Genomic DNA, 24,400 nt, shown 5'->3' with positions numbered 1-24,400 from the left:
GACGCGTGTTGCTTATTGATGAGAGGGGGAGTGTTTAATCTACTTCCACTCTGATGGTGTGTGAATGGTGACTGTACATGGCAAGCAGCTGGGATCTCTGTTATGTAGAGTACACCCCTCACACAGTCACATCCTGACACCAATACAGACGGACCAGCATCTCATCATCCTGGACCAATGAGGCATCTCAACTGAGCTCATTCTCATTAGATATATACATATTTAACAGAAATCTTTATTTTTAAAGTGTCATCGTCGGCTGGGCTTTTCTCTGCCCATGTGGGTCTGAGCTCCGGGATAGTACACTGTGTACATATGGTTCTGCAGCTCCTGAGTCTCTCTCACTTGTGTTCACGAAACTCCTGAGTGACAAGCAGCGGAAAGCGGGGCAGCGGTAAAAGTCTACAATTATTCCACTTGGAAGCGAGAATCGACGAGAGAACATGGAGAACAGTCCTGGTGGTAAGTGGGATTTAAATGTCTTTTGTTTTTGACGGAACATCTGTTTTGTGAACGTTGTCATGGATTTTGCGTGAGAGCATCGCAGCAAATATTTGTTTTTTTACTATGTTTAAGTTACCCTTCCATTTAATTTATGAATGATTTCATGTTTATTCTTTCTTGTTTAAATTTATTTTTTTAAAATGTATATTTTAACTGTATGCTTCAGCAGGAGAAGCAACCCAAATACGTTTGCACTTGCACGCTTCATAATTTCTTTGCATTTTGAGTGACATTGTTGCAAAGCCATAGAGACAGAGCAGGGGGTTCAGTGACAGAGGGAAGTCCTCCTGCCCATTTTTTTTTTCTTGGACATCCGATTTCTCTCCACGTAAACAAACTCACGTGAAGCGTGACCCAAAAAGCCCACCCACTCTGACCGAGAACGCTCTCCTTCCACACTATCCCACTTATCTGAGTAGTTTGGCTCGCATGATATTTACTGTCATATATTAATAAAAGGAAAGCACGTGCTCGGTGAGCAGATAGGTGTTTATTTTTAAAGGTGATTTGACTCCCTGTACTAGCAGGGGCGTAACTAAAAGGGGGGCAGGGAGGATGGGAGGTGATGATTCATGATTTTGAAGAGAGTATTGTGTGCATAATATATATATTTTTTTATTATTGGAGAACTTGCGTTGTGTGAGACCAGAGTAAGACTTCCAGAATGTCATTTTTCAGAATGAAAAAATACATAACTGAATGTTTTTTATGGAATAATATATTTTTAGTTTTTAGAAACTTTCATTCTTTTTATTCAATTAAAGACAATTAATCAATACGGCATAATTTTATTTATATCTATGTTAATATTCTTACTTATTTTTGATTAAATACATTTTTGATTTATTTCAATATGCCAGGATCCCACATTTAGCTTTAAAAAAAATAAAGTAATTTAAAATAATTGATTTACAGAGTACTTTTTCTCCTATCATGTAATTATATTTTTAGGCAAACTTTCACTAGTTATGTCAATACCCTTTATTTCTATAGTTGTTTTTTTAAATTTTCATTGGATTTCTATCTAAATTTATGCTCATATCCATATTTATTTACTAATTTACATCAATATGTTTTCTTATTTTAATACCATATTTTAAAATCATGGACACAAATATATTGAATTAGCTGAATTTGGGACAATATGTACTTTATATATACTAATCAGTCTCAATTCTTAGCTTTCACCACATCAGTATACTGAAACAAATTTTTTTTTATAGCGTTTGACTTTGAGATTATTAGCAGCCCCCACCTGGCCACCCATTACAAATCTTTCTTGGTGCGCCCCTGTTCTGAAATAATTTAAAGCTGGTATGTAGGGCTTTACATTTTAAATAGGAACATTCATTTTTAGCCGATTTAATCCCTTTATTCCTCTTTTCCTCTCTCCCCCTTTCACACACGTAAGAAATGAAGAGTGTGTGGGAACATTCAGGGCCACTGGGTCAAAACATTTTTACATGCGCAAAAATGTTCCATTTCTGCATGAGCTGAGCAGTAAACAGGCAGCCTAAATGTACTGAGATGATGATGGTGATGATGATGAATGAGCAGATCATGCGTTGCCCATAAGCGGACCGTACCAGTCGATATCAGTCAGCTTACTGGGATAAACTGGGGATACTGTTACAGCTGTTAAATGCAACATTAGCGTGCATTAGAAAGTGGGCTGACATCGATTCGGCTGTAGCATCATTTATTAGCGAGTCTGACAGCTGCTCAGAACTGAATCCGGCTGCCTGTAAAGCCTCCTGCGCGCTAACAAACTGGAACCTAGAAACGCAATATTCCTCGCTAATGTCTCTCCACGCAAATATCACAAAGTCCTTGAACCGTCGCGGAGCTGCGAGCCACACGCCTTACTTTTAACACGCAGCCTCCCCGCCTCGCCTCGAGTTGACTTCACGTGGAGCCAGCCTCGGCAGACACGTGCCGCACATGGTCCCCCGCTACCACCCGCCTCCTCCTCCCTTTCCTTTGCCGCGCGCGCGCGTGGGCCGCTCGCGCTCTCAGCTCGCGCGCAGGGAATTCCTGCGTGTTTTGCAGATAGATTGGTCAGTGGGTCAGAGGGGTACTGCAGCCTTCCCAGTCTGCCGCGTGTTACTGGGCCGCTACCAGTTTGATGGCCGCTCATCGTGGAAGTAAGAAGAGTTGGGTTTCAGTCTGACACACTGAACGAAGAGCGTGAAAGGGACACATTAACCCAGATGTAGCTCGACAGACAACCGCCATTTATGTTTCAATACAACACATTCATTGCAAAAATGAAACCGCAACCAAAGTAGGCTATAGAAAAAAAACTGCACAACTATATCTGATAACACAGATGTAGTTGTCATATTCTTGTTAGAATATACGCAAGGTATACAGTGCCAGATATTGGTTTGCTGATCAAATTATTTAGCCTTTAATGATAGTTTCTGTAAAGAAAATGTACTTTTTAAAAGTGATGCCACTTATTAAGGGAACAAAACTATTCAAATCAGCCTGGCCCCATGTGAAGAAATAATTACCTCCTTAACCTAAAAGCTGTTTGTGCCACTGCTGGCAGCTGCTGCTTCTGTCAAGCATTTTGTAGTAATTAACCCAAGTACACTTGAGCTGAAGGTCATGAACTGACAGACTGACGTTCTGCTTCAGGATTTTCTGACAGAAAGCAGGGTTGGATTTCTTTAGATTGAACCATAATATGTTGTCTTTTCAGGTATTTAGGCCTACTTCCCGTCAGACAGTGGTAGCTCTTTTTTTCCAACGGGTCTGGCAGTAATTAGACCTGGATATGGGTAGTGAAATTAAAATAAATACACAAATGTGGTTGATTACAGGTAATTTATGATTTAACAGTTATTCAGGTTGACTAAGTAGTGCTCATTTTCTAAAAATTAGTGAAATTATTCTTTACTAAATCATAAGCTTCGATGGCAGCCAGCCATATCACAAAATGCCATTTGTTTTCCAAGTTCAATTCAACTCAGGTCAGTGTATTTTATAAATCACAAATTTACAGCACATGTCGATTATCAAGGGATCTTTAATAACAAGTAGCTGGCAGGAGGAAAGTTCATCCTCTTTTTCGACAGCCATGGAGTTTTAGTCCTGTAGAGCAATTAAATTTTCCCCTCACCTTAAGCACAGCGATCATCAACATGTTATCTTGTCAACTTTTTTACTATTTAACGTGTAGTCAGAGATTAACAAGGTTTTCTGAACTCTGTTGTCAAACTGTATTTATCAATGAGTGTTTCCATGAATGATTCCTGCTCTGTGTACAAGCCATAGGTGTTTTTTTTTGTTTTGTTTTGTTTTTTACAGCTATGCTGGTTGATGATTAGACTGAATAACTCCAAAGCATGTGGGTGGCGTGGCTGACTAAACTCTGAGTTTGGTTGCATTTCTGTAGAAAAGGAATGAGAAGTATGACTGTAATCTGAAAGTTTTGTTGTTCTATCTGAATCAAAGGTGACTCTTTGACCTGACTGAACCACTGGGAACACCTTGACTCCTGAAAAACTTAGATCACCTCTTCATAAAAAATGTTCTTGTGACGAGTTCCTACAATAACAAGCAGAAGAAACGCAACACCAGATTTAGTTCTTCACAAATAAATGTGCAGCTCACTCACTTTAAAGCAAGATTTTTTTTTTTAAAACAGTCAGTAGAAGATGATCTTTGAAATGTTATTGTGATGCTGAGGGGAAAAAAACAGGCTAATGTCCGCTGAGGGCTATCGCCTGGATCGCCTCCCTCACGTGACGCGGGGCCAGCTGTTTCACGTGGAGCGAAGCTTAGCAATCAAGAAAAAAAGGGCCTGGCTAGAGAAGTTAAAGGGGGCATCTCCCACCCCAACATGACTTGTGGGCGGATGTTTGTACAGTTTGGCTCTCGCACTCGGGGGTGGGTCCTCGTCATGGAGTGAAGTTATGAAGGTGGGGCATTAAAGGAAACTGTTTATGCTGTGTTTCCTAAAAACAGCTCACATGTTCTTACCTGTGTCTGCACCTGGCAGCCGTTCAATTCCTGCAGTTTACTCTGTCACCCAGTCACATCGCATTCAAGGAAGCAGTCAGAACGTGGAATGTTTTTACTCTGGGTGGGAGGAGACGGGAATTTAAAATGTGGGAGGGGCGCTTGTGTGCAAACAGGACATGACCCTGAGATCTGCTAACGTCCATATAACCTTATTATCTCCACACACAACAAAAACAATGAGGTGTGCAGGAAAACATCTGTGTCTGATGCCAAAGCTGCTGCCACACATGAGGCGGCAAGCCCAAAGCACCTCACGTGGGAACTCCAGAGGCACTTGAAGCTAAACAAGAAATGTTGCACGTGATCCCTAAGGGAAAGAAAACACAAGAGGCAAGAAATCCTTTTCTCAGATTATTCAAGGTCCAAATAGGAGACGTGCAGAGAATTGCATTGCTGATCAGGGTGTTGCCTCTTCAGATAAGTTACACCAGACATATTCTGTTTCCTAGTCTGGGTTTCAGTAACCCGTTTAGCAGCACAGTGCAGATTTCTGTTTTGAGCTATGCTTCAAACCTGTCCAACAGGTAAGCATGAGTCATGGCCGCCAGGCAACCTTAAGAAGGACCACTTGGAGGAATAATGTGAAAAGTCTCTTTACATATTCATCCACCTGTTTTACTGCTGAGTAATCCAGCAATTAAAACAAAGCGTAAACAGAAATATTTGCATGTAGTTTTTTTTTTCTTATTTCATTTATAATACAGTTTGAAATGAAAAGTAGGTTAAAAGTAAAAGTAGGTCTACGCCAAGTTCACTTTAGGTCTTGTTCTCGCTCATGACTGGATGTATCAAAATTGATGGTTAGGCTTTTCCAGTAATGTAATAATCAAAACCAAACAGATTTTCTGTGCATTAGGAAAATATTTGGCACAATTAAATAATACTGTGCAGTTTTATGGAGCCTTAAAATGTGTACCGCAAATTTTCAAGGATAAAGTGAGCACCTTTTCAAACACATTAATTTTATAAAAACTGTTTGTATCACATTTGCTACTTTAACTGTTTGTGGTTATATAATAATCTTAACCGCAAAGCATCATATTATTTAATCTATCCAGCAGGTTTTTAAGGAAATTACCAAAAGCGTGACAATGTTTATTTTACTTGCATCAAAAACAAACTCTTGGTGACACAGGACAAGTGTTTGTTTTTTTTTCAAAACCTATCCTTCTAATCCAGCTGTAAAAATAAAAGAGTACAGACCAAAACAGGAACAAATGTCTCTATATATTTAATTTGCCATTCGTTTTATTAATTCCCAGGTAGATTTTTATGCTTCCAGGTGGACATAAGGGGACAAAAACAGCCGTGATGCTTCTGCACATTTTGCCATGGCTATTTTATGAGCGTATAAGGTGGCCGTGTCCTCACTAGCTTTCCTCCCTCGCTCTCTGTAATCACAGCATTATAAGCCTCCTCTATTTCAAACGTGATCTGCCCTGGCGCTTGTCATGCTGCTGCTGCTGCTGCTGTTGTTGTCTACACGGGACTGCGCAAAGAGCCTTGTGAGCCAGGCAGGAACTGTGTCAAGAGTCCATGTGAGCTCCTGGTCAGGTGGCTGGCGGATAGATGGGTTTGCATGCCCAGAGCTAAAGAGAGGGAGGGAGGGAGGAGGACAGAGAGGATGGGAGGGTGCAGGAGGGAGAAAAAAAAGATAGAAAAAAAAGAGGGAGTGCAGAAAAGACTCGTCTCTGAAAGCAAGCTGGCAGGGAGCGGGCTGCACGTGAGAGGCCGTCTTTCATCCTGCGGGGGAAGAATGCTGTCTGCGAAACAAAGCAGGCGTGAGGGCGGGGCGGAAGGGGGCGGAGGGCGAGGGTGTAGGGGGGTAATGGGGCATTTCCGATCCGATGTGACATCCATAAACAAAGGCTCCGTTTATGAGCGTCGGAGGCTGCAGTCACTAACGTGTTGTGACTTTCTGTCATTGTGTGATATGACACTATATTTACGCCACAAGCCTCTGTTTTTCAATGCGATGCGACATCCTGAAGGCTACTTTATCAACAGTATAAAAAGACCATGAAGCTCTTTAACCAAGAGAGATGCACTGTTGAGTGTGTGTGTGTCAGCTATCAGATAAAGATTTCTTAGCATCATCATATTTCATTTCACGAGATCGCTCTCTAAAGATCATTGTTTGAGAGGTTCTTCTAGTTCACACGACACTGATTGTTTTTCATGCTTTAACGGTCTTGTCATTCTGGTTTGACACCTTGGGACTCCTTGACGCAAATATCCAGATCAGACTAGTTGTTACTGTAGTGTGACAGTTTTTTTTTTAAAATTATTATTCTGAAATATTAATTGGATCAAATTTCAAGCTGTCCCAACATGGCCACAGTGTTGTTTGCACTCTCTGAACGTCTGCCAAGAGAGCTCTGTGCTTCAAAGGAGAGCATTGCTGAACTTCTCGCACTCTCACCTACATGGTGCATGTGAGCCATGACCCAGATAAACACTGAGGGGGTCAAACTAAATTTCCAATGCTGTGTGCTCCCCTTCTCCAGGTGGTGTCATCCTGTACGCCGGCTCATCCGGCAGCGCCAGCCCGAGTCCTGGAAGCCCATCCAGCGGATACCAGACCCAGTCGCCGTCCTCCCACTCTCAGCCCTCGTCCCCGGAGGGGGTCTCCTTCCAGGAGATCGGGGTGCTGAAGCAGAGAGGCGACCATGGCAGAGGAAGTGTTTCCCCCAAAAGGGTCTTTCAGTTCCCGGAAGTGAGCAATGCTCCTGTTGCTCACATTACCACGGCGCAGTCAGCGACCTACGGTCATGCCACACCTGCCAAAAGGTCCTGCAGTTTCACCGGGACATTCACCAGTAAGTTCTCACATTTCCACTCCTCCGGTTCTCGTTGCTCACCTCATCACTGTCTGCAGTTTATTATTGTTCGTCTTTCCTCTGTTTGATGTTGAATTTGTTTTATTTGCAGAGACTGGTGGAATGGTGCTGTTATGTAAGGTGTGTGGGGACATCGCGTCCGGATTCCACTATGGTGTCCACGCCTGTGAGGGCTGCAAGGTAGGACGAGAAACAAGACATCCCACTCCCCTTTTGAGCTACAAGAATAAAAAAGATGTCATTCAAAGCATTTTTTCTCATTCTTTTTGTATTCTGTCTCCAGGGGTTCTTCAGACGCAGCATTCAGCAGAACATCCACTACAAGATGTGTGTGAAGAACGAGAACTGTCTCATCATGCGCATGAACCGTAACCGGTGCCAGCACTGTCGCTTCAAGAAGTGTCTCTCTGTGGGCATGTCCCGAGATGGTGAGGGACATGGTCTATTTTTAAATTATATCCCACTACCATAAACTTTTATGTATATTTGTTGCCATTTCATGAACTCACGTGTAGAAATGGGGAAAAAAATGCAAATTCAAAAAGTTTCTGCTTTGGTCTCATCTGACCAGACCGTCTTCTTCCACAAAACCTGGCAGGTTTTTGTTTGCAAAGGATTCTTAATATCACAAATTGTTTTCCTTTCACTTCACAAAAATGTGCAGCACTTTGTAATAGCCTATCACATAAAAGGCCAATATAGTTGATTAAAGTTTGGGCTTGTAATGTGACAAAACCTTATAAAGTTTATGAGGTATTAATACTTTTGCAAGTGCACATGTGGAAACTATAAAGTTAGATACCATAGTTAGTGTTGCACTGTTGTTGATCTCCCATGTTTTAATGAAAACACAAGCCAGATTCTGTCTTCCCTTTTTCTTCCGTTGTCCTCCTTTTGTCCTCTCCCTCCTTTCCTCACTCCTCTCTGATTTATGGCGAGAGGAGCTTTAGTGTCCCTGTCGTCTTCAGTTTTGCTCAAACAGCAAAAAAGAGAGTTTACTTTTTAAAACTGGGACACAAAGCAGCTGATTACCGCCCTCATGTTCAGCATGATTTACAATCTTTGCAGGCAATCATCTACGACATATTGTTATCCTGTCTTGTTAATCATTAAACCGTCCATAGCTTACCTATAGAATAATGTATAACTTCTTTGAAACTGCCCTTCTGCATTTTTTCCACTGCAACACTTCAGTCCTTCAGGGAATAGCTAAACTAGGTGATAATAAATCATGGGTTTTTTTCTGGAGCAAATATTTTTAGTTGACCCAAAAAGGAGCCAAAGCAAGAAAATCTGCTAATTTATCAAACTGCAACCTGACAAAGCTCTATGTATCCATATTTTTATTTTAAATATGCTCACTTTAATGAGGAAAAGCTGCTTTTATTCACATTTTTAGCCAGCCTTAGCCCACTTTTGTCCTTTCAGCCCATCATACCTGCCCCCTTGTCTTTAACGTTTCCAACCCTCATTCACGTTGTCACCTCACTAATGACACCAGGTTCAATGCTTTTGACCCAGTGACCTATTTCCACAGAGAAGCTCTTCTAAAAGGCGAAAACAGGGAGAAAACGTGCAGAGGGGGTGAGGGTGGAGACTATAAATAGGACAGCCAGTGAAGGTGCACCACTGAAAGAGGGGGAAGGGAGCGCTGCAAAAGGCAAAGAGGAGAACGAGACGGGCAGACGTGAAGGTTTCTCAATCTGTGGTGTAACAGCTGTGATGGAGTAAAGGACTGCCGATCAGTAACATGCACAGTCTAGTGCTCGAGTTTCATTCCAGCTGGAAGCTCTAATACATTCATTTATCGCTAAGCAGCATTATGTGGACATTTCCCACCTTGTTTCAGTTATGTGTGAATATTTCTGAGACCTCTGCCCCCTAAAAGAATTTAGATGTTTACTTCTCTCTGGTATCAATTGTGATACAATGGGGGAAGACAGAAGACAAAGCCGAATGATGTTTTATTTAAAAAAAAAGGCTAATAGCTTTCAGAGGGTAAATTCATTAGTTATAGAGGCTACCGCTGTAATATATCAGTTTGTGCTAACAGAAGACCGCTTTGTCTTGTTTTCTTTTTCTCCTCAGCGGTGCGTTTTGGGCGTATTCCCAAGCGGGAGAAGCAGAGACTAATGGATGAGATGCAGAGCTACATGAACAGTCTCAACGGACCGGCTTCCGTGGAGATGGAGGTGCCGCCTCCCTCCGACGGCCCCTGCAGTCCGCTCAACCAGACCAACACTGGATCCTGTTTTCTACCGCATTCTTACCCCAGCGAAGAGAAGCCGCTCAAAACGGCAGCAGGCGGCAGCAGCCTGGGAACTCCGTCTTTCCAGAGTGGAACAGTGCAGGAAGCCGTCCCGTCCACCCAGAACCAGAACCCAGCGCAGTACAGGGTTCAGGTGGAGCAGCAAAATGTCTCAACTGGCTACCACCTGACTGCGAACTTCCCAGCTCCTCCCTGCAGTAATGCAAGCTCCACAAGCACAAATGTCAGCAACGCCAACTACTCCTTCTCCTCCAATCAGAACCAGTGTCCAGTTAGTGGCAGTTTATCGTCTCAGACCTTCACAGCCAGTCATGGTGTCATGCCAGACAGAGATAACCAGAACCCAACATCCTGCCCCTGGAAGCTGAACGGAGGCGCCAAAGTGCTTGTGAGTCTCTCTTTTTTTTTGTGCTGTTTATATCAATGAAAATTAGTTTAGGGTCAGTCTAATATTATTATTCCTAATACTCGTCTATTTTCTGCTTTCTGCAGGCATGCCCTCTCAACTCGTGTCCCGTGGCTCCGGCCAGTCGCTCCAGCCAGGAGGTGTGGGAGTCGTTCTCCCAGTGCTTCACCCCGGCTGTTAAAGAAGTGGTGGAGTTTGCAAAGAGCATCCCAGGCTTCCAAATGCTGAGCCAGCACGACCAGGTCATGCTGCTCAAATCTGGCACTTTCCAGGTGCGTCCGTCTGTCTAACGCCCCGAGTCTGTCCTCCATTCCCTTTCACTGTGCATTCCGGTGCTGACCAGGTCGTCTTCTCCCCACAGGTTCTTATGGTGAGGTTCTGCTCCTTGTTTGAACCCAAAGAGAGGACGGTGACCTTCCTTAACGGACAAACGTACTCGCTTGCTTCGCTGAGGGCTCTGGGTATGGGCTCCCTGCTGGATGCCATGTTTGACTTCAGCGAGAAGCTGGGCTGTCTGGGACTGGAACAAGACGAGATGGCTCTTTTTATGGCTGTTGTTCTGGTGTCTGCTGGTACGTTGGAGAAGTTTGCATGACCACAAGCGCTTTGTAAATTCTAAAATGGGATGTCTCAGTCAGGTTTTTCTTTAGTTTGTATGATGCCAGTCCTTTGTTGATGTCCAATACATCTTTACAGTATCCATCTCTTATAAAAACACATTTCCACAGACTTAATGTTTCTTTCTCCCCTTTTTTTCTCCAGACCGCTCCGGTATTGTAGAGGTGGGAGCAGTGGAGCAGCTGCAGGAGAACCTCATAAAGGCTCTGCGTTCGCTCATCACCATTCGCCGGCCGGATGACGGCACACTCTTCCCGAAGTTGCTGCTGCGCCTGCCGGACCTCCGCACTCTGAACAATCAGCACTCGGAGAAGCTATTAGCTTTCCGCATAGATCCATAAGTTGACGTTTCATGGCAGAGTCACGAGGTATCCGCTTCCGGGGTCCTCTTTGCTCTCCGTGTGAGCCTGGGTTGCTAGATTGAGCGCCGTGGCCTCTGCATGACAGACAGCTGTTTCAGAAGCCATGCCAAGTTTAACTCTGAGGGCGAGGAGTGGAAGGAGTGGAAAAACACCGGAGAACATCAGCACAACAGGAGGTGAAGGCTCCTCAACTTTAGAGCTTCCAGCTGGACTGCCAAGAAGAAACAGACTGTATTCTTCCATGCGTTTCTTCGAGTCAGTGTCAAACCGTCACCTTTCTCCTCGCTCGGCTTCTGGTTTTTATCAGAAGCAAACTTTTTCTACCGAAGACCAAAAGGAAAGGGAAAAAAAAGGACAGAGCTTGTTGTTGCTCATCTGTCTATGTTCTCCTGTCCCAGCTCATAAAGCTAACAAGAAAGCACACACTTTTGAGATAAAAAAAAAACATTTGCCAATACAAACTTCTTATTATGCTCTTCCCATGTATAAAAAAAAAAAAAAAATCTGAATATAAAGTTTTTCCTAGCAAAGATCATTTCTAACATCCAGTTAGAAGCGCTGTTTGTGCTTGCCCTGTCGAAATGAAATAAGCTATTTTCACAACATGTTATGTGGGAAATCTTTACTGAAATCATCCATTTGTGATTGAGATATGTTTGATATTTTTAAGGAATGAATTGTATTTATACACGCTACAAATATTGGTCATTTTAGACCATGTTTGAATGGATATATGTATATGTTAAGGTGTTCTGTTGTACATTTTGTACAGAACTTGCTGTAGTTGCTTCCTTGCTAGATGCAGATAGATGTATATGTTAAATTGAACTATTGAAAGCTGCCAGATTGCTTTATAGAGGATTCCCATCATGTGCTTTGAGGTTATAGCTTTTATTTGGAGAGATGCACCTGAAATAAATGTATTGTCACTGACATCATCAGCTTATGTATATTTTGTAAATGTCTATAATCGCAGCATAGAGAACCACTATTAAAAAAATATTATATACCATTTCTCTTTGTGCTTGTCGTCTTTTCCCTCTGATGCAGAGACATACCCATAGATCTGTAGCCTAGCAACTGAGCCAATCAGCCAATCGTGCTTCAGATCTAACAGTCATTAGGCTTTCCTTTTTTTTTTCACCTCTAAAAGTGAAACATCACCTGATCTTTTAACTGCGTTAGCGAGACCAGGTCAAATCAAAGATGTCATATTTCTTTAATTACAAGTCGGAATGTGACGCACAGGAACATTTTGTAGAGAGGAGGTGAGAAGAGGAAAGGACCATAAATAAACGGATTAATGGAAAACTCAAATATGCCAGTGAAATGCCAGTTGCGCTGTAGGTTAAGTAGGGACTCAAATGTCTTCATGGTGTTCATGATGAGAATAGACTGACCGTGAAACGGCGAGAAGAGAAGCTTGCGTTGCTTCAGAACAGAATGTCCTCTCACTGGAAATGTTTAGGGACAGTTTCCATAAACAGCAACTCTGCCCTCCAGAAGCCCTATTAATGACTCACTGGCATTAACTTCTTTTAAAATGCATGGGTAGGAAATGACGAAAACCTTAAGTAGTATACCATCAGATACATGTACGCGTTTCTACAGAAAGCAGATTGGCAGTCTCATCAGGGAAATGTCACCTGACTGCACCAAACTTTAGCATTTAAGTAATCTAAGTACCAGAATCAGTCAGTGATTCCTCATACAGACATGGATTGGAGAAGAAAAAAGAAAAAAAATAGTTTTAGAAGTAATACAGTTCTTAATTTGAATGATGAACATTCATTAATGTAATAGAAAACAGACAGGTGCTATTACAATAATTATTTTAAATTCAGATTTCTGCATTAGAGCACATTACTGGTGATCTTCAGCAGTGATAAGCTGACCCATGAGGGCATTTTTAGGTCTTCATCTGCCACCTGCTGGACAGGACCGGAATAGAAAAGACACGTTTCAGATTTAGATACAGTCATTTTAATTCTGGTGCAGTGGATTCATACAACAATAACATAATTTATAACAACAACAGCGCTTTATTTTCTGATGTACCGCACATTTTGTGGCTATGTGTGTGAATAAATAAAGTTTGACTCAAGTAATATTTTATATTAGTCATATTTAGAGGACGTGTCTAACTTCAGCTTTATTACATCCATTTGGTTTCAGTTGCATCCATTTCTGTTTAATTCTTGACATTTCAGTTCATTATTTCAATTGATGCCATTTCAACTTAAACTAATTCAAATAATTTTTCCTTAAGCTTAAATTAATTCAATTCATATTAATTTAAATACCTTCATTTGATCCCAACTGCCAGTTTACAAGAGAATAAACCTCGAGATGCCTTGATTATCCTCTGCTGCCATCTGATGGTCATTAATGGGGGAAAAAACACACAAGCTTCCTTGATCTGGATTGGGTTCTTTTTTCTTCTGCTGTCCTCTGGTGGACAAACTAGAGGACAGCAGAAGACTGAGCTTTTATGACGAGTTTCATTCCAGACCATCCATCCATCCATTTTCTAATACCCTTGTCCCTAGTGGGGTTGGGAGGGGTGCTGGTTCCTATCTCCAGCTAATGTTTCGGGTGAGAGGCAGGGTTCACCCTGGACAGGTCGCCAGTCTGTCGCAGGGCAACACAGAGACAGACAGGACACACAACCATGCACACACACTCACACCTAGGGAGAATTTAGAGAGACCATTTAACTTGACAGTCATGTTTTTGGACGGTGGGAGGAAGCCGGAGAACCTGGAGAACATGCGAACTCCATGCAGAAAGACCCCGGCCATGCAGAAAGGACCTTCTTGCTTCAAGGCAACAGTGCTACCAACTGCGCCACTGTGCAGCCCCATTCCAAATCATGTTAGGTCATATTAGGTCCTATAATAGTATTTATCATTGTTCTTATATTTGTAACTTATACTATTATAAGTGTACTACCATGTAAAATAATATCAAATATTTTCTTCTTTTTTGTTGTATGGTTGTTTAAGCACAGTGCAAAGGATTACAAGCAGACAAAAGCAGAATCCTTTTAGGTAAATCTCCTAATGTGAACTTCATAATGATCTTAACTTCACACCCGTTACTTTGTCGTGCCTGTTACCAAAGCTGTCTGTTACACAAAACATGATGTCATTTGTTTACAAGATGCTAAAATTAAACTTTCCAGAATCTGTCTCAAGCTGGACTCCTTTCCCGCTTTGCCACACTGGCTATTTTTTAAGGTTTTATTGCAAAACATCGACAACAATAACACTGACAGAAATAGGGTGAAACTTTGCCAATAAATACTACTGCAGATATCAGTTTATGTTTGACAGTAACTGTGAAACATAAGGAGCAAAATGTGCACTGGTAAGTCAAAAAAAAAAAAAAAAAAACCATCATGCATTGATTATTTCTTTTATCTCAATGCCATAGTATTAAACATTAATGTGAAAGGTGATATGAATATCAAATCTGGGTACCACTTTGCAATAAGGCTCCCCTTATCGATGGCTAATAAATAGTTTATAGCTATGTTATCCATTAATTTATAAACAGTAAATAATTACTGTTTATTATGCAATAATTAAGTGTGAGAAGGAGATTATATGCTAAAAAAATATGTTTACAAATGCTTATTGTGCTTACAAGGTAGTCTGAAATGTTTAGTACAACAACTCTGGATAAAATATAGAGGTGAACAGACTCGGCTCACTGTTTGGCAAGAAACCGGAAGATTTTGTCCGTTTCTCACCCTTAATTAATGCATTAATAGCTATTAATAACTCATAAAGTGTTTATAGATTAATTAATAACATATCTATAAACTATTTATTAGCCATCTATAAGAGAAGCCTTATTGTAAAGTGGTATCCAAATCGGTATTTGCTTACATTTTGTGGAGTAGAACAGTTATGTCATGCTCGTGTAGTTCAGTATTTTAAGTCATTTAAGACTATCTGGTGAGCAGTAAAACAATTAGAGATTTAAACTCAGCTAAGAGGGTCAGGGACATAAATAACCACTTGTATTTGGCGAAACGCACTGGTCCAACCGTGCTGGATCCCAGCGCTCTGGGTCTACCTGGAGAGTATAGAGCGAGGTGATCAGGCCCGGGCAAACGGGGGTGGAAGGGGTTGGAGAAGGATCAGGGTTAGAGAGAGATTAACGTAGGCCTATAAAGCTGTGTAATCCGCTCAAATTCAGAGCGTCAACTCCTCCACAGACAGCGTCTGTGCTCACACTCTCAGCGTGTTTCGGAGCCACAGGGAGCCACAAAACGACGAGGGTCGAGTGGCAAACCGACTTGGTGTAAAACAGGGAAAAGAAACACCACAGGAGGCTGAAACCTTCCTCAGCATCTGCAGCTGAAAGGAGCACGAAGGGAGAATCATGAAAAAGTCAAAGGTATCAAAGGTCTTTTTGTTTCACATCGAACTAGATATATATTTTTTTAAAATGTCGTCATGAATGGGGTGTGCATGTGGATAAAGAAATGTTTTGATAAACTACAAAATCTGAGCTGATCAATGCAGAATCTCTTTGCTGAAGTCCTTTTTGCTTTGAAAAGTCCTTTTTAAAAAAAAAAAAAAATAAAAAATCCTTTTTGTTATGAGGGAAACAAGGTTTGTAATCAGTGGTAAGCGTGATCACGTACGCACCGATGCTGCTGCACTTTTCGCACCGCGAATATTTATGTGCATTTTGAGTTTCTATATTTTCTGTTTTCATTTATTACTTTCGTCTTATTTCCTTAAAAACTTTTTTTTTTTCACCAGTTTGAATAAACAAACTGGTAGAGTCAAAATATCTTCTAATGCTTTAGATTCTGTATCAATACAGATGCATTCAAATTGTCACTTTCGTTATAACGTTCAAAGAGATGTTATAACGTTCTAAAAGGAAAATGGATTAAAAAAGTCTGAACTATATTAACCCACATATTTACTCAGTACAGCATCTTTTTAAGGAAATTCATTTGTTTGGTCTGCAGTTATAAGTAATAAACATGTCAAAAATAACATCATAGGGTTAAAACGTTTTGCTGTTATTATATCATTATTGCAAACACAAGTGGCACGTCAAATCAAGCATCAAGGTGACGTTACACCTGTGAGGATATCAGCCATAATTGTAAAGTCACCTCACTTTTGTTGTTTGGCCTCCCTTTGCCTACATGAAGGTTATTATGAACCTTCAAACTAATCTAACAAGTGAGGCCAGATGCATTTTGCATAAATTACTCATAGAAACTTTTCCCAGACAGATTCAAGAGTTAAAACCCCCGGTGAGTTGAGAGCAGGTGGGATGATGCCAGGATTTAATGGTCCCGCTTGTCTCTTGCTGTATCCCAGCAGGTGGGGAATGAGAATGAGCCTCCCAGCTATCAGGAAGCAACTGCAGGTGAAGAACTAACACCGTCTCTGCAGACGATGCAATGGTGCAGCTGGAAGATGGTTATGATAATATATGTCCTTTCTTTTCCTCAGGTTATCCTGAGATGGAGGCCCAGTTTGCCTGGGATGATAAGACCATCAGGAGGACTTTCATCAGAAAGGTGACTGAATGCAGACTGAATCAAATGAAGCAACGTAATAAACTGAAAAAAATAAATAAATGAAATGAATCCTAAATCTGACAAAGTGCTCGTCTCTCTGTAGGTTTACGCCATCCTCATGCTCCAGCTGTCTGTGACTGTCGGGATTGTTTGTCTCTTCACGTTTTGGTAATTTGGTCTCATTTTTCCTCCTCCTGTTCTGCTGATCTGAACTCTTATTTATTGATGCACATCCAACCGAATCTAGACAACCGATGTTTTCTTTTCAGCGCACCCGTGAGGTTTTATATTCAGACCAACCCCAGCTTGTACATGGCATCTTAGTGAGTAAAAATACTTTATTACATCATTATTCACACAGCCTTGTTTACATGATTGATTAACTTTTTTTTTCTTGCTTTTACAGCATTATGTTTTTTGCAACCTACATTGCTCTGTCCTGCTGCGGAGATCTGAGGTAAATTCTGTTTACAGTCCAAATGATGATTGCCTAGTCCTGACATATTAGAGTGTTGTGATTTTTATCTTTTTAATTTGACACTTTAATGGTTTATTTTAGTGATTCAGTTTTCATGCCATACTAAAATGTTTAGCTTGCTCCTTCTCATATTGTTAATCATATTTGATACATGACACTTTTGCGGTCACACTTACAGTAAATAAGGGTTAACCTTTTAATTAGGATTTTGTGCATTTAGCAACATATTTACCCAATGCAGCAGGGTTTTGAGCAAACTCCTTGTTAAAGAGGTAAAATTGTACCAAAAATGATACATTAGGCATTAAAGGGCTAAGTTAGGCAAATCTATATATCTTTAGATACAATGCAACTAGAATGCAACTATGATTTAAATCCAGTGGCGGGCCGTGCATTTCACACCTAGGCCTTCAGTAGTGCTCCGTCTGAATCAATCCAACCCTCAATAACTATTTTGTGGCTATAAAACTTCTACTGCAGGTACAGCTGCGACACACATAAAAAAAGCATCAAAAATAACCTGATAAAATTGCAATATTATTTAGGAATGTAGCAACATTTTACTCACCAAAAATCCTGATTATTTGTACACAAAATCCATCCTCAAGAAGATTTCAATTACTCTGTTGTGCAGATTATCCGTGCGTTTCAGTTCCATGAAGAAGTCCTTTTCTATCGCCGTCGAAGCTAATGCTGAAAGTCCAGCCTGCCCTGTCGTATTTCTGGCATAAGTTTTAGTTAGTAGACTGAAAGTGGCGGACAAATCCTTTTCCCGGTTGTGACAGGCTTGCTAGCTTCGGAGTTGCCCGACCTTGCTTAACAATGTCCAGCTTTTCTTGAAAAGTCCGTCTTGAAAATGGCTTTGACAGTAAATCTCCAACCAAATCCATTTCTTCTCGTCCTTCACCCATTGTGGGTTGACAAACCAGCTATTAAATCAACACAACAATATCTTTGCTTGTGCAGCTCGCTACAGATGCAGTTTGCTAGCTCTGGCTACTACGCTATTTGACTATCCAATCAGAGCGTGTGAATACGGTGACGTTACGCCTGCTAGAGGGCCTTGGTGTCGCCAACTCAAAATCTGATTGGTTGAAGCAACAGTTTGATCGACATTTATTTTATGCTGCAGGACCCGCGGAACGGATTGTGAAGGTCTCCAGGCAGATTTCTTTGACCCTCGCAACAAATAGTGGCTGAAATATGATTGGTTAAATTCTTAAATATGAAAATACGCGTCTGGAAGCAGCGCAACCAGGGGGCTAGCAGTGAAAGGAAGCGGACAGACCATTTGGATTTATTTAATACGTATTCATGGACAAAATATAATTAACATCAGTCTGTGATTCAGATATTTTTAGGCCAGCAGAGAAGGCCTTGCAGGCCCTGACGGCCCACCACTGTTTAAATCCATAAAAGTAGATTCATGTTCATATCAGCACACAAAAGCATAAACATTGATATGTTGTAACTTTGTTAAAGAAGCTGAGGAAACTTTGCATGAAAAAAGCTACATTTGATGTTATGGTGAGGATGACGGTGTATTTTTCTTTTCTCATAACAGGAGGCAGTTTCCCTGGAACATTACTCTTTTAGTTCTTTTTGTAAGTATTTTTCTCCCAGAGTTAATAAAACTCTAAATGTTGTTCTCTGTCCTTTACACTCACTTCCACGTAACTCTGCCTCTTTTGTTTTTCCTTCAAAGACTTTGAGCATGGCCTTCATGATGGGGTTTGTTTCAAGGTAAACATTACCTACCAGGCAGAAGCAGTGTTATATATTTCATCGTAAGATGTTGTGTTTGTAGACAAACTAATTTTGAAATGTTTGCAGCTTTTACAACACCAAGTCAGTGATGCTGTGTCTGGGAATCACAGCTCTGGTGTGTCTGTCTGTCACTGTGTTCAGCTTCCAGAGCAAGGTGAGCAGAGAAGAAAATGCTTCATCATCATCTATCCAAACAGCAAGGCAGCAGTAATTTGATGGAAAAACTGAATCATTTCCTTTTTTTTTTGTTGCTACAGATTGATGTAACGTCCTGCCAGGGTGTGCTGTTCTCTCTGTGTATGGCCATGCTTCTCTGTGCTATTACCATCTCCATCGTCGTCCCCTTCGGATATGTATGTCACCCCTCTTTTCTTTCCTTTTTTTATCCGGGGCCTTCTAGAAGAAGGCTAATTTAGCCGAGGATAATGATGAGTTAAACAACAGTTGCAGGTTAATGCTTCAGGTGCCGCTGGCTGTGTCCACTTATGCATCAGTGAGAGGGGATTGACCCAGCAGATAATCTTGGACTCTACTGTCTTCTGCTTAAATTAGCACGCTGACTGTGTTTGGTAATGGTGGTTGTCTTTCATCACAGGTTCCCTGGTTACACGCCATCTATGCAGTGATAGGAGCCATCCTCTTCACTCTGGTAAGTCAGTCAGAATGCTGCTATATTACAACCACAAACATTAATGTGTCATCGTAGCTGTGGCTACAAAAATAAAGTTTATTATTGTAATTATTCTTATATTTGATGAGTGGGATTGGTGTGTTTACTGTGATACAGTTTACACTTTATTTGAAGAGGTGTACATGACACTGTCATAAATATGACAAAGCACCTGTTATGACTAGGAAGGAGTCTTTATGAATGTTTGTGACTGTTGTCATGAAGAGTCATTTGGTAAATAATGACACTTTTAATGCAAAGTTGCTTTAAAAGTTCAATAAAAGTGCCAACTTTGCATTATTTGGTAAATCATGACATTTTAATGCAAAGTTGGCACTTTTAATAGACTTTTAACCCATTTAATCCCACCGGTAACAATTGTTGCCAGACATTTTTTCTAACTTCTGGGAGCTCTAGAACAATCGTTTTGACTTTTGCCAGCTAATTGAAGTTTTAAAATAAAATAATAATGTGTCTACTCTATGCAATATCAATTTCATGTATCTAGTGTGAAAGGTCACATGACCAGACCTCTTTACTTTCTGCCTGTGACGCTGGAGGTAAATGTTAGTCACAAACCTGTACAAGAGGAAGCCAGTAAAATAAAATAAAATATTTTGAACATATGTTCTTTCCAAGTGTCTTCTACTGATGAAATTGGTATCCCTTCATTCGTCTTTTGATCATAAGAAGAGTGAATGTAAGCATGGCAACAATTGCTGCCGCTAGCATAATACATAGACAGCACTATGCTATGTGTCCATAGCTTTGCTGTTTATTTTTTATACCTTGCTGTTCCCACACAGCTTAAAACTATCAGATATTTTAGATCTTCCAGACCTGAAGGAACATCAAAATGATGTCATCTACATCACTGTCATTCCCACAGTTGAACCCCTCCCTACCCTAACCCCCCCAAAAGGCGATCCTTTACACACAGTGTGGCCTATGCACTGAATGACTGTTATAAGATGACGCCACGCCTGAAACTAGTTTAGGACGGAGCCAAGGTGTACTGCTTGGTCTGGTGAAACAGGGAGAATTTCCTCCCAGATGCAGATTTGTTCATACTAATATTTTCACCTGACTTTGCCTCATTGATGAAACGACCAAATGAGGTCAAAGGTCATTCGGCACATTGAGACAATGACATCTGCAGGGTGTAGCATTGAATCTCTATGTATCTAAAATATTTCTGAAGACTCTTGTAACCATTGTTTGTTATAACAGGTTATGCATCTCATGATTATTTAAATGTTTTAATATGTTTAAATAGGCCAGATTTGTGTAATTTAGACTATGCAGTTTCCCACCGGCAACAATTGTTGCCAAGTATAAAACCTACATTATCACTAACATAACCAACATAAAATGTAATAATTCATAAATATCATGTGTTAGGGAGGATTGAAATGCCTGCATTTATTTTGCAGGTAAAAATTTGGGATTAAACAGGGGAATGCAACTTGTAAAGCAACTATACATTAAAAGTGTCATTATTTACTGAATGACACTTCGTGACAACAGTCTGACATTCATAAAGACTCCTTCATGTTCATAACTGGGTTATGTCATATTTATGACAGTGTCATGTCAGTCTTATGCACACTCCTTCAAATAAAGTGTTATCGTTTAAATTTTGGCCTAATCTGGAGTTATGCCATAATCCATTTTTTAGATTCTGAAAAAAATTGTTAAAATATGAGCTGTGCAAAACTGAGGATGTTGTTTCATAACCTCACTCTGAAACGCCTCCATAATCCCCTGCCTGACCTGTCTGCTGTGTTCCTTGGGCTTCGTGACACTGCTTGTTCTCTGATGTTCTCCAATAAACTTCTGAGGTTTTCACAGAACATTTACTGAGATTAAATTACACACTGGTGGACACCATTTCCTCCATAACTTCCCTTTTAATTAGTGGGATCTCTTTAAATGGACCTAAGTACAGATTCTACTTTTGAAAACCGTGCATCATTTTTTTCCAACTTGATTATTAATGTCTATCACATATTGAAATACACTGAAGTTTGTGGTCGTAATATGAAGACTTCTGGAACGTTTATACAAAGCAGGAAAAGTTTTTTTTTAATTGATCTTAACTCTTATTTCCTCTCCCTGTCTTTTCCTGCTGCAGTTTTTAGCTTTTGACACACAGCTGCTCCTAGGAAACAAGCGCTACGCCATCAGTCCAGAGGAATATATTTTTGCCACACTCAGCCTCTACCTGGACATCATCTACCTGTTCAGCTTCCTGCTGCAGCTCACGGGAACCGGCCGGGATTGAAGCGTGTGGCATTGAAAACCTCCAAAACCAGCTCAGAGTCCATTCCCAGCAGCAGAATAAGAAATCAGGGATATCTGAATCCTCTGATCAGATTCCCGATCAGTCTATTGCTTCTTCATGTAGCCCCAGTGTTTCCACCCTGCTGCTGGTTCATACTGTAAGACACACATCACCTGAGGGAAGTGGTTTATATTTGTTCAGTGCTCTCTGACCCTTCATGTTTAAATGTTCGGGAATCGTTGTGTGGGTTTTCTGTATTGACTGCAGTCCTACAGTAAATGTGTGAGTTCTCACAATCAGAGCGACCAGCGCTGACTCACTGGCTCCATTTCCGTTTAAATACCACTAAGTCAGTGGCTGAGCTTCAGCACATCTGCTCTGATGTGCTGCTCTTTTGGATTCATCTGATTTTATTTAACAACTTATTTTGAAAGGAGCATGTAGATGGCCTTTTGTACCTGTATTAGCATTACAAATCTTTTTAGATGCCGTGCTCTGTACACGGTCAATTTATGGATGAAATTTGATCGGAGAAACCTCAACTTGTGTATTTTACCTGAAAAGTGAGCAAACATCAACCACACGGGAAAATGTGTGTGTAGCATGTTACAGGGCTTTTAACTGGTAAGATCTGTTTAAATATAAATTATGAATTGATGTTAAATGTGGCCTTTTAGGTGTAATAGAAATATTTTTTTCTTTCTCAGATTAATGACTTGTGTAAGAATGAGGATGGTTTAGTGTTGTGAATAATGCAACTATTTTATTTTATTTTTTACAAACTTAAAGCTATGTGTACATGCTCCAACTCTACTAAAACTGACTCATGACATACACTGTATGGTTTGTGTGAACAATAAAAAAGTGAAAACCAAAGCAGTGAAGTTTTCTGATCACATATCCAGTTAACATGATGTCAGAGTGTAAACTCTACATTTATTTTATTTTGAAAGGTTTTCTCTCTTTTCTTTTTTGCTTTGGGTTATTAATTTAATCCAAGCAAATGCTAAAAGAGGGTTTAAGTAATAGCTGCAGTCAGAGAACGCTAAAAACCAAAAAAAAAAAAAAAACGAGACTGAAATTAAACATGTTTAAGACATTAAAAAAGAAGTCACAAAAATTATTAAAATTCTATATAAAACATATCTTATTGCCACCACAGATAAAAAAAAAATTTCTTGTATTCTCATTTATCTAATTTGCACCTTAAAATGTATCCAAATAAAACTATTGAAAACAATATGATATAAAAAAAATAGATCCTGCTCATCCAAATGTGGATATTTAATACCAATTTTAACAACAGTAGGAAATTCAACTAATTAAAAAACAATGAGACTGAGCTAAAATGTTTCTGTAAAAAGTATAAAAAACATTAAATTGCAAATTTTTGGTGATGAGTAAATTATGAAATTATATTTTGAAGTAACAATACCTTTACTTCAGAACAAATTTTGGCTACTTTACCATCTATGGTCACTTCAGTGAGTGAAGGACAGGTGCAGACAAACAATCACACAGCTTAAAGTAATACTTATTGTTGTTTCTTGTTTTTATATTATTTTCTGCCAGTTGTTTCCTATATGGGCTCTTTAAATGTACGGCGCTGAGTGAAATGCGGCTTTTTTGTTTCCGCTTTGAGTTACCATGACAGCTACCATGACAAAGTCGTATTTCAGAAGCCAATAAAGCAATATTACGAACATTGTTGACTTCAAAATATAATGGGCTTTTAAGTTTTCATGGATTTCCAAACAATCGCTACCAGTTAAAGCTGATGGCGCACAGCAAAGTTTGCAGCCTTCACTCCGGATCAGCTTCTTCAGCCTAAAACTACCGGGGGGAGACGGATGATAAATAAAGGAGCCGTCCTGTGTTATTTCCATGGAACCACTTCTGTATTCAGCCTGAAAGAGCGAGTTTATGGGAACAAGTGAGCAGACCAGAGCCAGACAGCTGAGCAACTGATCCGCCTGTGCACACTGCTGTAAACACCATCCTATTTGAGCTCTTCACAAGTCCTTTATTGCAAAAGTAATAAAACTAAAAAACACGAAGTCCTTAAAGAACACGGCCATATTTTTCTAAAAGCAATAACTTCGAACCTGGAACTAGAACTCCGACACAAGAGCTGCCCTACATTTAAGCTATGGGGCTTGTTGTGCTTCCTCTTGGTTCGGAAGCAAAAAGCCCGAACCGTAATCTCCCCCATTACTTGGTCTGTTTGACACTAACGACAATAAACGCATATAATATACTTGAGAACAAGTGCAAAATAAGGTAAAAACATTGTCCGTTAGAATGGATTAAAATCCTTAGATACTTGTATAGCACATTTTTACAAGAAAAATGTCAGAGAATATTGTCTACTAGGACAAGCTAAAGCTAATGTTAGCCACAAAGTTTGAAGAAAGTAAAACTCACCTTCGTGTCCGTGAATGTATAACGAGGCGAACATCTTTTCTCCAGCTTACTTGTTGGAGCTTCGGATTGAGGAACTTCATTAATTGTTACCTTGGGCTATAGCCCTGAAAGCACCGAGCGTAAAATGCCATTTTCAACAGACCGGAAGCGACCGAGCCGCTTTTCCCCGAACACGAAAGCTAAGCGTCA

At 40.4% G+C, this 24,400-nt stretch overlaps 2 protein-coding genes across 3 annotated transcripts; both read left to right on the top strand.

Moving 5' to 3' along the window:
- The first annotated feature begins 15 nt into the window (after positions 1–15).
- Positions 16–12,043, top strand: LOC116710806 (nuclear receptor subfamily 1 group D member 1-like). The gene is made up of 8 exons (XM_032550047.1): positions 16–462; positions 7,044–7,355; positions 7,468–7,556; positions 7,660–7,804; positions 9,465–10,033; positions 10,138–10,323; positions 10,413–10,623; positions 10,814–12,043. Exons 1-8 carry the CDS (start codon positions 444–446, stop codon positions 11,008–11,010), a joined length of 1,728 nt encoding a protein of 575 aa, XP_032405938.1. The 5' UTR covers positions 16–443; the 3' UTR covers positions 11,011–12,043.
- Positions 12,044–15,251: 3,208 nt separating this feature from the next.
- faim2b (Fas apoptotic inhibitory molecule 2b) lies at positions 15,252–22,663 on the top strand. 2 transcript variants are annotated; one of them, XM_032549160.1, is made up of 12 exons: positions 15,252–15,438; positions 16,386–16,434; positions 16,521–16,588; positions 16,692–16,756; positions 16,858–16,911; positions 16,995–17,045; positions 18,631–18,670; positions 18,772–18,809; positions 18,900–18,987; positions 19,091–19,186; positions 19,429–19,482; positions 21,638–22,663. In XM_032549160.1, the coding sequence occupies exons 1-12, from the start codon at positions 15,424–15,426 to the stop codon at positions 21,785–21,787; spliced, it is 768 nt and encodes a 255-aa protein (XP_032405051.1). In that variant the 5' UTR covers positions 15,252–15,423; the 3' UTR covers positions 21,788–22,663. The 2 variants fall into 2 exon arrangements, with proteins under 2 accessions (XP_032405051.1, XP_032405052.1); XM_032549161.1 differs by having other exon boundaries at positions 16,389–16,434; positions 21,638–21,787.
- The last annotated feature ends 1,737 nt before the right edge of the window (positions 22,664–24,400 follow it).

Source organism: Xiphophorus hellerii, chromosome 20 (genome assembly GCF_003331165.1).
Source record: "Xiphophorus hellerii strain 12219 chromosome 20, Xiphophorus_hellerii-4.1, whole genome shotgun sequence".
NCBI lineage: Eukaryota > Metazoa > Chordata > Actinopteri > Cyprinodontiformes > Poeciliidae > Xiphophorus > Xiphophorus hellerii.
The sequence above is the reverse complement of the archived record's forward strand: the minus strand, read 5'-3'. Positions and strand labels throughout refer to the sequence as shown.

What these genes read in the sequence shown, in the direction of transcription:
- faim2b (XM_032549160.1), top strand. An exon ending in AGCTTGTACATGGCATCTTA is followed by an intron (nt 16,912 to 16,994) that starts GTGAGTAAAAAT and finishes TTGCTTTTACAG; the next exon opens with CATTATGTTTTTTGCAACCT. An exon ending in ATGATGGGGTTTGTTTCAAG is followed by an intron (nt 18,810 to 18,899) that starts GTAAACATTACC and finishes AAATGTTTGCAG; the next exon opens with CTTTTACAACACCAAGTCAG.
- LOC116710806 (XM_032550047.1), top strand. An exon ending in ACGCCTGTGAGGGCTGCAAG is followed by an intron (nt 7,557 to 7,659) that starts GTAGGACGAGAA and finishes TTCTGTCTCCAG; the next exon opens with GGGTTCTTCAGACGCAGCAT. An exon ending in TGTTGTTCTGGTGTCTGCTG is followed by an intron (nt 10,624 to 10,813) that starts GTACGTTGGAGA and finishes TTTTTTCTCCAG; the next exon opens with ACCGCTCCGGTATTGTAGAG.